The sequence below is a fragment of the Nesoenas mayeri genome (assembly GCF_963082525.1).
Source record: "Nesoenas mayeri genome assembly, chromosome: 4".
In the NCBI taxonomy this organism is placed as follows: Eukaryota; Metazoa; Chordata; class Aves; order Columbiformes; family Columbidae; genus Nesoenas; species Nesoenas mayeri.
Genome location: NC_137540.1, coordinates 37,734,655 through 37,748,666, shown reverse-complemented (window position 1 = coordinate 37,748,666; position 14,012 = coordinate 37,734,655). Strand labels below are relative to the sequence as shown.

The following is a 14,012-nucleotide window of genomic DNA, read 5'->3' as shown; positions in this document are numbered from 1 at the left end:
AACCTTTTCTGCCACGCCTTCTCATCTCTGGCTGAACTTTCTGCCAGAAAACACAAGTGGTGTTTTCAATGGCTTAGGTTTATCAATTGCATCTACTTTCTTGTCTTTTAGGTATGTTGCCATATACCCTTACACACCTCGAAAAGAAGATGAACTGGAACTGCGAAAGGGAGAAATGTTCTTAGTGTTTGAACGCTGTCAAGATGGCTGGTTCAAGGGAACTTCCATGCATACAAGCAAGATTGGTGTTTTTCCTGGAAATTATGTGGCTCCAGTTACAAGGTATATTTTTATATCAGTGTCTAAACAGTTTACCTAGTTTCAAGTCTAAAATGGTTCTATTCTTGTATTTGATGCTAAAATTGCATAATAGAAAGCTGTGGGTTTTAGCAACTAGCTCATTTTTCAGTTGTGTTTTAGTGTTTTGCTTTTAATTTTGGCAGGACGGTGACAAGTGCATCACAAACAAAAGTTCCAGTGTCTACTGCTGGCCAAACGGGACGAGTGGTAACTATGGTCAGCCCTTCCACTGCTAGTGGGACATCTCAGAAGCTCCAGGGGAATGGCGTGGCCGTGAACTCCAGCACAGTACCCACAGCTGTGGTTTCTGCAGCGCATATCCAAACTAGTCCACAAACCAAGGTCCTTATGCACGTCACAGGACAGATGACAGTCAACCAGGCTCGCAATGCAGTTAGAACAGGTAAAAAAAAAAATAAATTAAGAAAAAAATCAAGCTCTTTCTGTGTGGTACACAAACTGTAGGGTCTGTCTGGGCAAATGACTGGAGTCAGGGAATACGTAAATATGTGCTGGGTTTTTTAAAGGCGGTTTTTATGTCATTCTTTAGAGTGGAATGCTTTCTGAAATGACCATATATCTCTAAATTGTTGAATCTTTTATAATTCTCCTCTAAGCAACTGTGTGTACATACATACTCCTATTGTTGGGAATTTATATGCAATAACTTTAGGTGGAATTTTTTTTATTCCAGCGGTATCTGGGATAGGGGCATTCTTTGAGCTTCCTCACTCATATGCAATTCATATAGTAATAAAAGTAATAAGAACATCTGAGTCATAGCTTATTTTTTTGTGCTAACTGCGTAACAGCTACAGATTGCTCTAATTTAGCATTCACTTTTAAATTCTCTCCTAACATCTTTGAAGATCTTTAGCATTCATTTCTTCTTCATTTTTAGGGCCCTGGCTCCGGGTTGGTTCTTAGGCATTCCAGTTTGTTCTCTAAACCTGACTGCAACTTCTTTCAGCTTAGCCTCTGAAACACTAAGGCTATGCTGGCTTCAAGATCTGTGCCATCTCTGTCGTAAAAACCTGTATTTCTGACAGTTATAACTCTGCCTTTACTGTCTGGGGCAGGCCACATCATAGTGAAACATGCCTTCTTGTTATTTAAACCCAGATCTGAAAATATTGATAGTGGTGTTTTCAAGAGTTTTTGTTTACCAAATCTATGCACTCCTCTGTGGATTTGCCAGCCTAGGAAAATACCACACAACTGGAGCCTGGAGCCTAATCTGTTCCAGTTGCTTCTAGGGCCTCAAAAGAAAGGAAAAAAATAGCCCATTTTAAACCATCCCAGAGTTGCCTTTGACAGCCTTAAGTTTGGAGTCTAAGATATCTTGTCTGAGAGGGTCAGGACAAAGGTTTTTTTATCATGAGATTCTTACTGGCAGAGCAGAAGAGAAAGCAAAAGACGCAAGTGTTATTATCTGATATCCCCTCGAGGATGATTGTTTCTTATGGTCTCAAGATCCATGAATTAGCCCACTCCCTCTTCAGAGCCATGCATCTCCTCAAGCACTCTGTGCATGTTCAGATGTCAGCACCAGGTTCCTTTTGGAGATAGGTAGGATATGTACATATATCTTAAAATATTTTGTTTCCTTAATTGGCCTCATCTTCCTCCAGCCTGATCTTAGGCTGGAACAGATGTGATAGTCCTTTGTAACAACTTTATTTTTTACCTTTGAAGATAACCAGGTGCTATTGGCAGCTGGTAAGAGAAACTAAGCAAAGCATCTGTACTTTCCTGCCTCTCAGGCACAGGAGGTTTCACTCTAAATTCTTTTTTTGAGCTCCCTGGAAGCTTGCAAGTGACAGCAGAAAGGAGAAAGCTCCTGTGGGCTCCAGAGGCCTCTCTTGCCCCTGCATCTCTGCACCACTGTCAAGATGAATAAGCTCTTACAGTTCCATTCAGCTGGAAAACATAACAACATACTTCCCACAAAATTTTCAGGTCCAAAATGGAAAAATCAAAGGGGCTGCACTCTCTTCTTGGGGAGCTTAGCACTGAATTGCAATGTAAAGGTGTACTGTTCAGTCATAAATACAAATCTGTTCCTTATAAGGGCCTGAGAGCTCAAGTAATAATGGTTGCTTTATTTTCAAATGTTACAGAGAAGTTTGTAGTCAGCATCTGAAACGTGATCATCTAGAGTTTTCCATAGCAGCTTTGCTGAGTGTTCGTCTCTTGATCTGGCTTCACACATCAATGCTGCGTTTTGCAGGGCTGTTCTTCAGTTTCAGTTTAGCTCAGGACTTCAAGGGCACTTCTTCAAATGATCTTAGTGAGACATCGCTTGACATGATCCTTACTGGGGGATTATGTAGTGTTTGACCGAAAGAAACTGGGAAGAAAATGTATATTCTGCCTATTTTGTTAAGGATGAACTGTATGAAAATGGGGTGACTTGAAGCATTTTTCCTACGGATTCCATCAGGGATAAGAAAACCAGGAAGCTATACCGTGCTTGTACTCCACTGATTGCATAGAAGTGTAGACGTATCTTGAAGAATAGCAGTTGCTTCTAAGAAAACTGATTTTCTCTCCAGAACAAAAGGCAGTGTTAATAATTGGTTTTTACAAAAAAAAAAATCGCTGCGCTCTCCTTGTCTTCCTTTTTTGAAATCTTCGTGGTACTCAGGAAGTATCTGCTACATGGGAAGAGGTTACATATAAAAAAATAGACATAGCATTAAATGATGCTTTCTTTTTAAGAAAGAATTTGTGTTTCTTATCGTAGAGATTGTAATTGGGTGTAATACTGTAGGATTGTTACATCAAATTAGTGAACTTTGTCAGTCTTCTCTAATATACTGTTGATGCAATCTAACCAAATTACCAGGGGAATTTGTTGAGAGCAGACTAAAGAGAACATGTGCTGGAGGCTTGATTCCAGGATATCACTTGTAACAAGTCTGACAGTCTAATTAGTATCTGAAAAATCAGGGTGAATTGATACATTTGAGATGTGCTTGCACCAAGCTAGAGGGGTGGCCTCTCATTAGATACTAAGTTTCAGAGTATTTGAAAGAAAGAGGCTGTGCAGCCCTGGGATGCTGCATTTTTCTTCATATTGTTCAGGTCAGATGTCTGCACTTCATACCACTCAGTATTGCAGAGGTACCCAAGCTGTTGAAATGACCCAAAAGCCTGTATGGTTGACCATATAGCTATAGTGTTAATAACAATGTTGCTTCTTGGGAAGGATAAACTGCACTTTGCTATACACTTTGCAGCTAGGCTGCAGCCCAGGTTAGTGTATTCATGTCCATGCTGTTCCACAGCTTCCAGGGTGGATGTTCCTTTTATTTCACAGGCATATGAGCAAATCCACTTCTGTATTTAAACATCCCAAGAGACAGTAGCTTACGTTTTCAGAGAAACCGCTCATAGCAGTAATTGCCACTGTACTTATTGTTTGAAAGACCAACTAAATCTGTTGTGGATTTTGTGAATAGTTTAGGGAAAACAATCCAATTATATTTTTAGCAGCTTCTGTAAGGAGTGCTTGTTCCTACATTGTTTTATGTGCCCTGACAACTACACAGCAAATTAAAAGGAACAAACAAGTTCCAGGCAGGATTTAGCTAGCTCTTACAAACTAAAATGTAATCTTCACTTTGCATCTCTATCTGCATGTGAAGCATTTTACTTGGCAGCTTGGATTTCTTCACAGTAGTTGCAGTGCTGTTATTTTTCTGTTGTATACTGGTGCAAGTAGTGTGGCATACACTACTTCTTCATTCTGGTGAGATAAATTTGATGCTGTGAAATATGTTGTTATAGTAATATAAATTGAAATTATGAAAGTAGAAAGGAAGCTTCTTATGACTGATTAGCTATAACGCAGTCGCTACCTCATTTTGTGTGTCTTGTGAAAAAATGAACTCGCTCACATTTTATTCTTTTGTTCTAGTTGCCGCACACAGCCAAGAAAGACCTACAGCAGCAGTCACACCCATACAAGCACAGAGTCCAACATGCCTTATTCCTGCAGCTGTGATCATTCCCCACCACTCTGTTGCCTCCCAGCAGCTCCAGCCGCAGCTTCCAAATACTGCTGCTTACGTCACGTCTGTGAATGTGAACCGCTCAGCCATCCCACTGGCATGTGCAGCAGCTTCTTTGAATTCTCCCAACATTGCTGCTTCATCTTTGGAGGGGGATATGAGTGGGAGAACTGTAAACACTCACCCTGGAGCTCCTGCATCTCCAGAGAGTGCTTTAGCAGCTGCTGGAAATGCTGCTGTCAGTAAAGCAGACAAGGATGGCAAAGTGAGTAGAGAATAAAATCACTCCTTTGAGTTATCACATTTTAATTGGGCAAACTTTTAAGAGATCCGTATTTTTTTCTTAAATTTGCTGAATAACAGCATTGCAAGGTTTTTAAGACTGAACCTGAACTCAGGCAGCCATTTTGTGACTTCAGCTATGGGAAAATTTATTCTTGGCCATACAAGAATAATTTAGGATAAAATCCAGAGCAGACCTTGGAGAAGGGTTAAAAGAGGGTAGCAGGTTCATGCCTTAAGTAGAATAAACAAAAGGTGAATGGATAAAGTTCAGAAGAACTATTAGATTGACTGTTGGAATTTTAAGTATTTTGTTTTTCCTGAGTGCTTTACAAAGTTGTATGGTTAGCAAATGTTACCAGTAAGTATCCCTAAGTACACTAATAAACCTGTAATGCAAAAACACCACAAACAAACAAAACCCCAAAGCAACCAACCAAAAAACTACTACAAACTTGCAGAAACATAATAAGTTCAGTCTAGTAAAATAAACCTAATGTTTAGTGAAAATCAGTGTTCTTTTAGGTTGCTTGTCTTATTAAACAGACACACTGAGAGATTATGAAAAACACATTACCAGCAGTGTTTATTGGCCAAAGAGAAGAAGAATGTAACCCTGACTTTTCTAAATGTGGATCAGTAGAGTCTGTAGTGATTCTGCTTTCCTTCCTTCTATTTGAAGTATTTTCCTCTCTGTTTAAACTCATTCTCACTGTCCAACAAGCCCTGTAACTGTTATATTGTAGGCAGAAGCACTCCTCCAGCTTTCTAACTGGTTTTGTTTTACAATTGTGGTGCAGTTAGAAAGATTTTTTTGTCCTTTTGATAATTTTCTTTACATCTCAAACGTTTTATACTTTACTACTTTTTACCCACATGCACTCCTTAATTAAGTTTGTGAAGGTTTTAATCATAGGCTGTGCAGGAATCTCACCCACTTTTTTTGTTGATTATTGTTGAACGGAGGTACCTAGAACTTCATTTTTCAATTACTTTAGCCATAGCCACTGAAATCAGACTGAGCTGCCCTTTCGCAGGGCTTTTAGAAAATTTATTTATAGTTTAAGGTTAAAGATGCTAACATATGTGAACTATGTTAATTTGAGTTTCTCATTTTCTTTCACACTTGCTAGACAGCAGTTCTTTGCTGAAATAGCTTTAAGTTGCTGGAGACTTGGAAGAAGGGCAGGGGATTTTTCATTCACAGTTCACCAATTCCACTGAATCTCAAACTACAGTAAAAATATCACATTGGTCGTGCTTTTCTCTTTCTTTAGTTAAGTAGCTTATTTTTGTCTCCAGGGCTTACAATCTGGCACCTCTCATAAGCACGAAATTCACTCAGTCAAAGGGTTGGTAAGAAGATCACTGCCACACCCCTTAAAAAAAAAATACAAGAAACACAAAAGCTGCTTAAATAATTCTCTTCAGGGTAAGTAATAGTCTTCAGGGATTCCTGTCTGGACAAGCAAAAAGTATGTTTACAATTCTTCCCTCTAGCAAAGTAGCAAAACACAATACATTCCCCTTATGGCAAATTTCTGTTAAATCATGAAGGTCTTCCTTACTGAGGGAGGATAAATAAAAGACACTTACCTAAACAGCAGCCCCCAGGGCAGACTTTTTTCCCTGCTTGCTTTGCAATTACTAGTTATGCCTTCCTAGAAACTTCCCATGTTAACAAATGTTTTACTTCATAGATTCCTGTTGTGGGAATCTAACTCCTCACTCCTTTTTCTAGGCAACCTTTTGAGCCAGTGCCTTGGCTTTTAAGGTAGAGAACTAAGAGAAAGGACTTTTAACTAAGAGAAGGGACTTAGCCAGTTTATGGTCTACATGGCTTTGTGTTTTCCTCTTCAAAGTTTTAATAATTATCTTTCTCTTTTATCATGTTCATAATTATCTTTTGTAATGTGTACATTCTCTAATATCTCCTCATAATTTACCGCGTCCTGTCTGATTGCGATGGCATCTGTCAGAAGGAGGCGTTTGACTCTTCACTGGAGACTTTTGTTCTAAAATGAGTCACTGCTTTTGGTTTACAGAAAGAAAAAAAAGGTTTGCTGAAACTGCTTTCTGGAGCATCCACTAAACGCAAGCCCCGATTGTCACCTCCAGCATCACCAACGCTGGAAGCTGAGCAAGCAGCCGCAGAGCTAGCACTGCAAGGTGCAGTTGGGCCAGAGGTTCTGTCAGCAGGAGGTCACAGCAAGGCTGGATCCTGTCCCACCGACAGCGAGGTCTCAGGGCCGGCACAGGACGCTCTGCATCGGAAAACAAGTGCCCTGGATTCCTCTATTCCAATCGCGCCGCCGCCTCGGCAGCCTTGCTCATCTCTGGGTCCAGTCCTGAACGAATCCAGGCCTCTTGTCTGTGAAAGGTAAATTACGCAACATTGCTAGACTCAGGAAAACCAAAATTAAAAAAAAAAAATCTAGTCTCTAACATTTGCAGTGTCTATTAGAACTGCTTAAAAATGCTAAGATTTTATAGCAAAATGAAACTTCTTTTTTAACAATGCTCTATATGCTTTTCAACCAACACTCATGTTTATGTTTGTTTACTTTTTGTGTTACTCTGAGGCTTTGAAATGAATAAACACTCTAATATGGTGATCACAGGCCTGGTATGAGAACTGAGGTAGATAAAATAGGCTTCCTATTTAACAAAACATAAACACATTATAATATTGCATTCATGAATATCAGGTTTAAGGTTATTAGCAGTACATAATTGTGAACCTATATATACGGTGAACGAGATAGTTATCTATTGGTACACTTGATACGTGATTTCTTGAGATGTTGCAAAGATACTTTTATTACCTGAATGCCCTGTTACTGTGCACTCCACGTAGCCAGCTGTAGGGCAGCCTCTGCGTCATGGCAAGTGAGCCTGAAAAACATGCAGTCACATGGGCTCTGAAATGGCCAGGCAGTTGCTTTAAAATTCTGTCATTTTTGCTTTGTGTTCACCTATTATTTTCAAATTTCCAAGTCCTCAGCAGATTGCACAGACTGTTAAAGAAGTGGCAGTTTTCTAACTATTGTCTCTTTATTATTCCTGGTAATAGACAAGCAACATGATGAGTGTCATAGGATTTCTTCTGCAGTAGCTACAGGATTCTGTGGTGTACAGAAGAAAAATAGTGGAGTTGCAATGTTAACAGCTCTAGGACTGAATGGATTCATGCTGACTGTTGTAGGCTTTGTTCCGATACTATTAACACATGATGTGTCAGCATACTGTTAGATTTCCAGAAGCCCATTGATCTTCAGCTACATCTATGTATTAAGAGCCAGACAGTGTATGTTTCTACTTTGTCTTTTATTTGACTTACCTTCAATGTTTTTAAAAGATTATTACTGCTTCTATGCATTTCCCTAGCAGAAAATGTCTATTTCCTACTGAATTTCTGAAGTAGGTCTACACTTACCGATGAAAAATAAAAACTGACAGACTTTTCTTTAAGAATAACATAATTTATTTTCACATTATCTTAAGTCTATTTGGCATGGTAATATGTTTTTATGCTTAGAATGTGAAAATAGTATCAAATTCATTCTGGCGTGACCAGCTGATATTTGTGCAAAGCAATTTGTAGCTTCAAAAAAAGTAATTTTTTCACTTCTGTGATGGAGATTTTTTTTTTTCCTCAGAACAACTTACAGAAAACGATGCTGTATGTTTTTATTGATCTAGTAATAACATACACTCAAACATTCTTTTTACAATATCTCTGTATCCTTACTGTTATTTAAGTAATTGCTACCAGACAAGTACTACCATAAGATCACTCTTCACGGTATTCAAGCAGTGTATTTAAATAGAATTTAATCTGGGTTCTCTTTTTCCTTTTCAGGGCAGGGTTAACACTTTTTTTTTCATGCTGATGTGCTCTTGTGATGTTTCCATTTCTTTAGGCTGAACTGCTTAAAATGTGTTGCTTAATAATACTTACCACTTACATTGTAGTCAGTATCTTCAAAGTAATTTATAAGCATCAATTAATCTTCATCGGTCTGTAAGAAGAGGTGGGTAAGAAACACACTGATGATGCAATAGTGTCTGCAGTGAAAATTTGGGGTTGAGGAGGAAAACATTCATGACGATAAGCTCAACAAAAAACTGAAGAACAGAGGAATCTCATGCTAAGATTATTCTGCTCTCAGGTGTCACACAGGCTACAGCCTGTTTGGAAAAAGAAATGGTGTGCTATCTGTTCTGACTCTGGCTTTGTAGTATAATTATTAGTGTCCAGGTTTTATCTTCAAAGGTGACTGGAGGATTTAGGAGTCAGGTTCTTCTGAGTATTCTGCATTAATTAGGAGCAAAGTAGCTGGCTCAACTCTGGATGGCACTTGAAAATGTTCCTGGTTTTGGATACAGAGTTTTCCCCCCAAGTCCTTCCTTCAAGACACAGTAGCAAATTCTTATTCCAGTCTCACTGTTTCTTCATTCACGAGAATTGCAGGTTGTCGTGGAGTGCCTCTTTCTTGTATGTTCTACAGAAAATTGGAAGTAAAAATTACAAACTTGTTACCAGTCATTCAGAATAAACACATGGATGTTTGATTTGTTTGATAGCAAACAAGCTCTTTGTGTCATGGATTTGCAGATGTATACTTAATACTGGTGGACATTTCTCTAAAGGAAGGGAAGATAATGACATTCCCTTCTTACTATTGCAGATCTCCTCTGAAGCAAACCAGTAATTTAGTTCCATTTCTATATCCACTCCTCCCCTGTGAACTAGGCCATTTGCTCACTGTGGTCCATGGTCCTTCATATCTTCCTCATACAGAGGGAACAGAGAAGTTAAAAAGAAATTTCAGCCAAGCCTTGCTTCCAGTTTGGAGAATTCCTGTCACCTGAGATGTTTCAATGGTGTTCAGTTGTTTCTTCTGATTCTTCAGCCAAGACACAAGTTGTCTTGGGGTGTTGTGATTTATTGTATTGATGCAGCACTGATGGGGCCAAGGATCACTGTCTTTTCGTTAAAAAGATAGACCCAAATCCCTGCAGTTCCTGGGGGAGCCATGTTATGCTATGAAATCAGAGTAATTTGTTTACCTAAGTGTTTTAGTTTTTTCCATGTCAAGAGACAGAAGAACATTTCAAGTTTTTTTTCATGAGCTCTCTCTTTTAGAAGGAAACATTGATCAAATAGCCTCAAGTTTTACAGTAAACATACAACACCATAATAATAAACTTGCCAGCACCCCACAGTGGTATTAAAGACCTGAAGTTGAACCTAAATCCACATCACTGCATATCCCAAACTATCATATGAATCCTTCATCCAGTCACAGTGAAGCACAGCAGTAGTTTAGTTCTGTGATTAAAGAGACCTGAAGTCATTTTATCCACCACAAACTGGCTGGTGTTAACATCTGCTTCCAGTGAGCAGGCCAGTGGCTTTAGAGGGCAGCAGGTTTTATTGCATCTGGCAGCATTTAGTGCCATTAATTAAATGCTGGGAATCAGTCTGCCCTACATGGGTGTTGAGTATCTGTAGGAGTCAAGGCACCTGCTCCATGGGCAAGAGAGCTGTACAACAGCGGGGCATGGGCGTAAAAAGTCAGAATGTAAGAAAAACTAAAGCAAGAAGTTGAATAATAAGTCTGAATTTAAATTGTGTAGTAATAGTAATTCCAACTTTCTATGTTTTCCTCAGCTAAAATTTTCTGCATGTTAGAAAATATTTTTATCCACTCGGTGATCAGGAAAACCACACATAATTGTCCAAAAATCAACTGAAAATGGGTGGGAGGCTTTTTCTGTCTAGTGAAACACAGCAATGAAGAAAGGGAGAAACACATGAAAGAGAATATTTTTCATGCTGCTGAAAAGTGTGAGAAATGCCAATATTAAAAATGAAAAGTAGAATGAAGAAACGTAAAGAGAGACACATTAGGGATATGAGGAAAGGACTGATGGCAAATATAGTGGCTGCTTCTGGGAAGCCAAAGCACTTTTATTTTGATAATATGAATATTTTATCACTAGCCGATGACAAAGCATTAGGCTAATATTTTGAAAATTAACAAAAATACTGTAAGACAGTCAAAGAAAACAGAAAGAAGAAAATTCACACTGTGCAGTTGAGGCATATAGGTTAGATGATTACAAAAGATCTGCAAATTTGACCTTCAGACACTGGAAACATTGCAAATACTAAATAGGAAGATAAACAAGGAAGTGTCTTGGAAGACTGGAACATGTCAGAATGAACATTGTTTTCCAAAACATAGGTCATGCTTAGTAAATGTGATTATTTTACTCCAGGGACCTGGCAATGAACCTCTGAGCTGAAGCATAAGCTTTTTACTCTGCATGAAATCGGGAGTTTTGGCAATATGTTATAGATGATGAAATGGGTAATGGAAAATAGTTTTTGTTCCGTAGCTGATCAAAGCTGATCTGAATAGAAAGCTGTGTGAATGTGTGATGAGTCTGGATCTGATCACCTCTATTTGGGAAAATAGAATTCATAAAATGTGGCATAAAATTTGATGGTTTGTCTTTACAAAATAAGGAGGTGTCATTTAAAGGTGCAAAGCCTGATGGGTTTCTTATTAAACATGGAAAAATATAGTAAAATAGCATTTTAACACCAGGAGTTTTGTGCTTTGTTTTAGACATTAGGTTACAAGATGGATATCAAAATAGTTGGAAAGCTTAAAAATTAACAAGAAGGGCTGAATTACTGCAGTGTTGCTGAGTTCAAAACTGTACTGGAAGCTCAGGAGAAGAGTATTTCTGCACAAGCTGATGATCCCATAGGGAGGGCAAAGAAAAGATGGGTTGTTGCAAAGCTGTTGGTTTGAACTCTGAGGAGGCAGCAGCAGAAGCACGTAGGGCAAGAACAGGCTGGTCTGTGGATTCAGAAGGCAGAAGTTACTGACAGGCAGCATGAGAAACCAAAGCCAAGCTTATTTCAAGTCAGTTGTTTACAGGGCAGCATTTGACAGAATGCAAGGTATGTAAGTCAGGTGTTCTTTCTTGAAACTCCTTTTTTAACAGGCTTTCTTCTGCATAAAACTAATGCCATGTGTGTGTTATTTAGTGTGCCAGTTTAATTTTCAGCCTGAATGCAACCTGTTTATTAAAATAGTAGAATTCTTCATAGCTTTATTGCAGTTCTTTATCTTTGGTATATTGTCCTGCCTGAGTAGAGGCTATTGTTTTATCTCAAGTAGTTTACAGTCTTAATTAAACTTACAGTCTATTAAAAGTGTTGGCTTCTTATGTCCTAAGTTGGCATTAAAACCCAAGCTGCCCACAGCAGAAATTAGCGTGGCATCTGCCATGCTGCCTAGTTTGAATGAGGAACATTCTGAAGCTGTACACTAATAAATCTTGTAATTGGCTTGGTAACTTCTATGAAGCATGAATCTCGTAATTCCAGTGCTCTGAAATCTAAGAATTGTCATAACTGAAATAAAGTCGTAGCTTATAAGTCACTAATAAATAATATTTGACAATTGATTAAGTCCTAATATGATTTGGTATACATGGATTTCCTAAGAGACTTTAATTATTTACACAGTGCTGCTACTCTTTTCTGAATACTTTTAACTGTATGGAGAGACTTCATTTTTGGGTTTTATGTTCTTAAGCAAAATGTACTATTATAGTATCTTTCTCTGTTTCAGTATTGCAGAATTAACTTGTATTATTATGTGTATTGAACTACAGCTGGTATTCCATGCTGTGCTGGAAGTATACTGTTATTTTGTGTTTTCATCAGATTGTTAATTTATTATCTTAATCTATTAAAATAAGAAAATCTTTTAAGATTATTAAGACAATAACCCAAATCTAGTAAGTAATACGTAATCTTCATCAGTGCAAAGTGAAATGAGTGGATTTTAACTGGAAATTAGATTTTGCCCAGCAGATCTCCTAGCACTGCATTTAAGGCTCTTAACGTTAAAAGCTTTCAAATTCTACAGTCAGACATGGATTCTATTGGATTTCAACATGGAGACGTTATTGGTTGCATAACTAGACACTGAGTTTTAAGAAGTTGACACAATTGTCTACAGAGCTGTAACACCTACATTTTAGGTTTATGTGAACTCAGACTATGATAGAAGAGATTGAGTGGTGTTATGCATGTCTAAAAATAGAGGTAGAAGAGTGTCGCCTCTTTTTAATGTGCTCATATTTGAAAAGTGTGCAAAACTGATTTTTTTTTTTTGTATCAGGTGCTTAAGAAAATTGTTGAGTTGAACACTTTTTAAAATGTTTATTTTTAATATGGTAGAACAAAAATTGCGCAACTGTGTTCAAATAAGGTGGCATGCATTCTATCCTGGAAAGCTTATAAGATAAACAAAAGCAATTTAAAACAGCAATCCAAATTAATAGGTTTTGTTAGTTGCTTACTTTTGTTCTGTTGCTTTTCTTAAGATCCTTCCCTGGGATAGCATCACACTAAGCATAGCATACACTTGTAAAATTTTGCCAAGTTACTGCTCTGAATGCTGTGATCATTGTTGAGTCATGCTGGCTGGAAGAGTCTGCAAATTTATATCCACAAATATCTGAACAATTTTCTCCTGTTATTTAACCATTTTATGTATTTTTACAGGAATCTGGGTGAAAAAACCCCTACTTGATAGGAGATGCATACATTTGACTTATATTCATTATGTTGCTGTTGTTGTTTTCTGTTTAAGATGTACTTAACTTTTAAGTTGTTATGTACTCAGCAAATGGTTCTAGGCAGTTCTCTGTTTTGATAAATTTTAACATGCACAGAAATATTTTTAAAAGCATTGCTTTAAAAAAAAAAAAAAAGGAAGCTAAATTAAGGTGTCTTTTCCTAATCACACAGGTACAGGGTTGTGGTATCCTACCCTCCTCAGAGTGAAGCAGAACTTGAACTGAAGGAAGGTGACATTGTTTTTGTACACAAGAAACGCGAGGATGGCTGGTTCAAAGGCACTCTGCAGCGAAATGGAAAAACGGGCCTTTTCCCCGGCAGCTTTGTAGAGAACATTTGAGAAGATTCATCCCAAGAGCTTCAGATCCTACTGTACTGTACAATAGCACAAATATTTTACCAGAAAAAGCACAGTCATAAAATATTTTCAAATGACTGTAATGTAAACAGAAATCTACATATTTTTACAGTGTCTATAGCACAATTACACCAGCGAACAAGGAAGATGAAGGCATCTGCTGGTTTTATCACTTTGGATTCTTAAGTGTGATGTGTGCCTTGTACTGTCTGATTTATTATATAGAGGAACTTTTTCTCCCCCAAGTATGTTACATAAATGAACAATTGTTTACAAGGCTGTAACTAATTTATTCTTGTTTTTTTTAAAACTTGAATTTTGTGTAATAGCTAAAATTCTTGTGACTATGATTTTAACAAATTATTAATTTATGAAAGAAAAA

The 14,012-nt window shown here is 37.8% G+C and overlaps 1 protein-coding gene across 1 annotated transcript in view; it reads left to right on the top strand.

The window, feature by feature from the left end:
* The window catches only part of SH3RF1 (SH3 domain containing ring finger 1), a gene marked incomplete at both ends in the record, with an annotated part of 87,536 nt that extends 73,924 nt beyond the window's left edge, over positions 1–13,612 (top strand). Inside the window, 5 exons of the mRNA XM_080344225.1 lie at positions 112–282; positions 444–703; positions 4,223–4,581; positions 6,644–6,978; positions 13,444–13,612. Coding sequence (XP_080200351.1) covers positions 112–282; positions 444–703; positions 4,223–4,581; positions 6,644–6,978; positions 13,444–13,612 — 1,294 coding nt within the window. The remainder of the gene's footprint in view (positions 1–111; positions 283–443; positions 704–4,222; positions 4,582–6,643; positions 6,979–13,443) is intronic.
* Between the last annotated feature and the right edge of the window lie 400 nt (positions 13,613–14,012).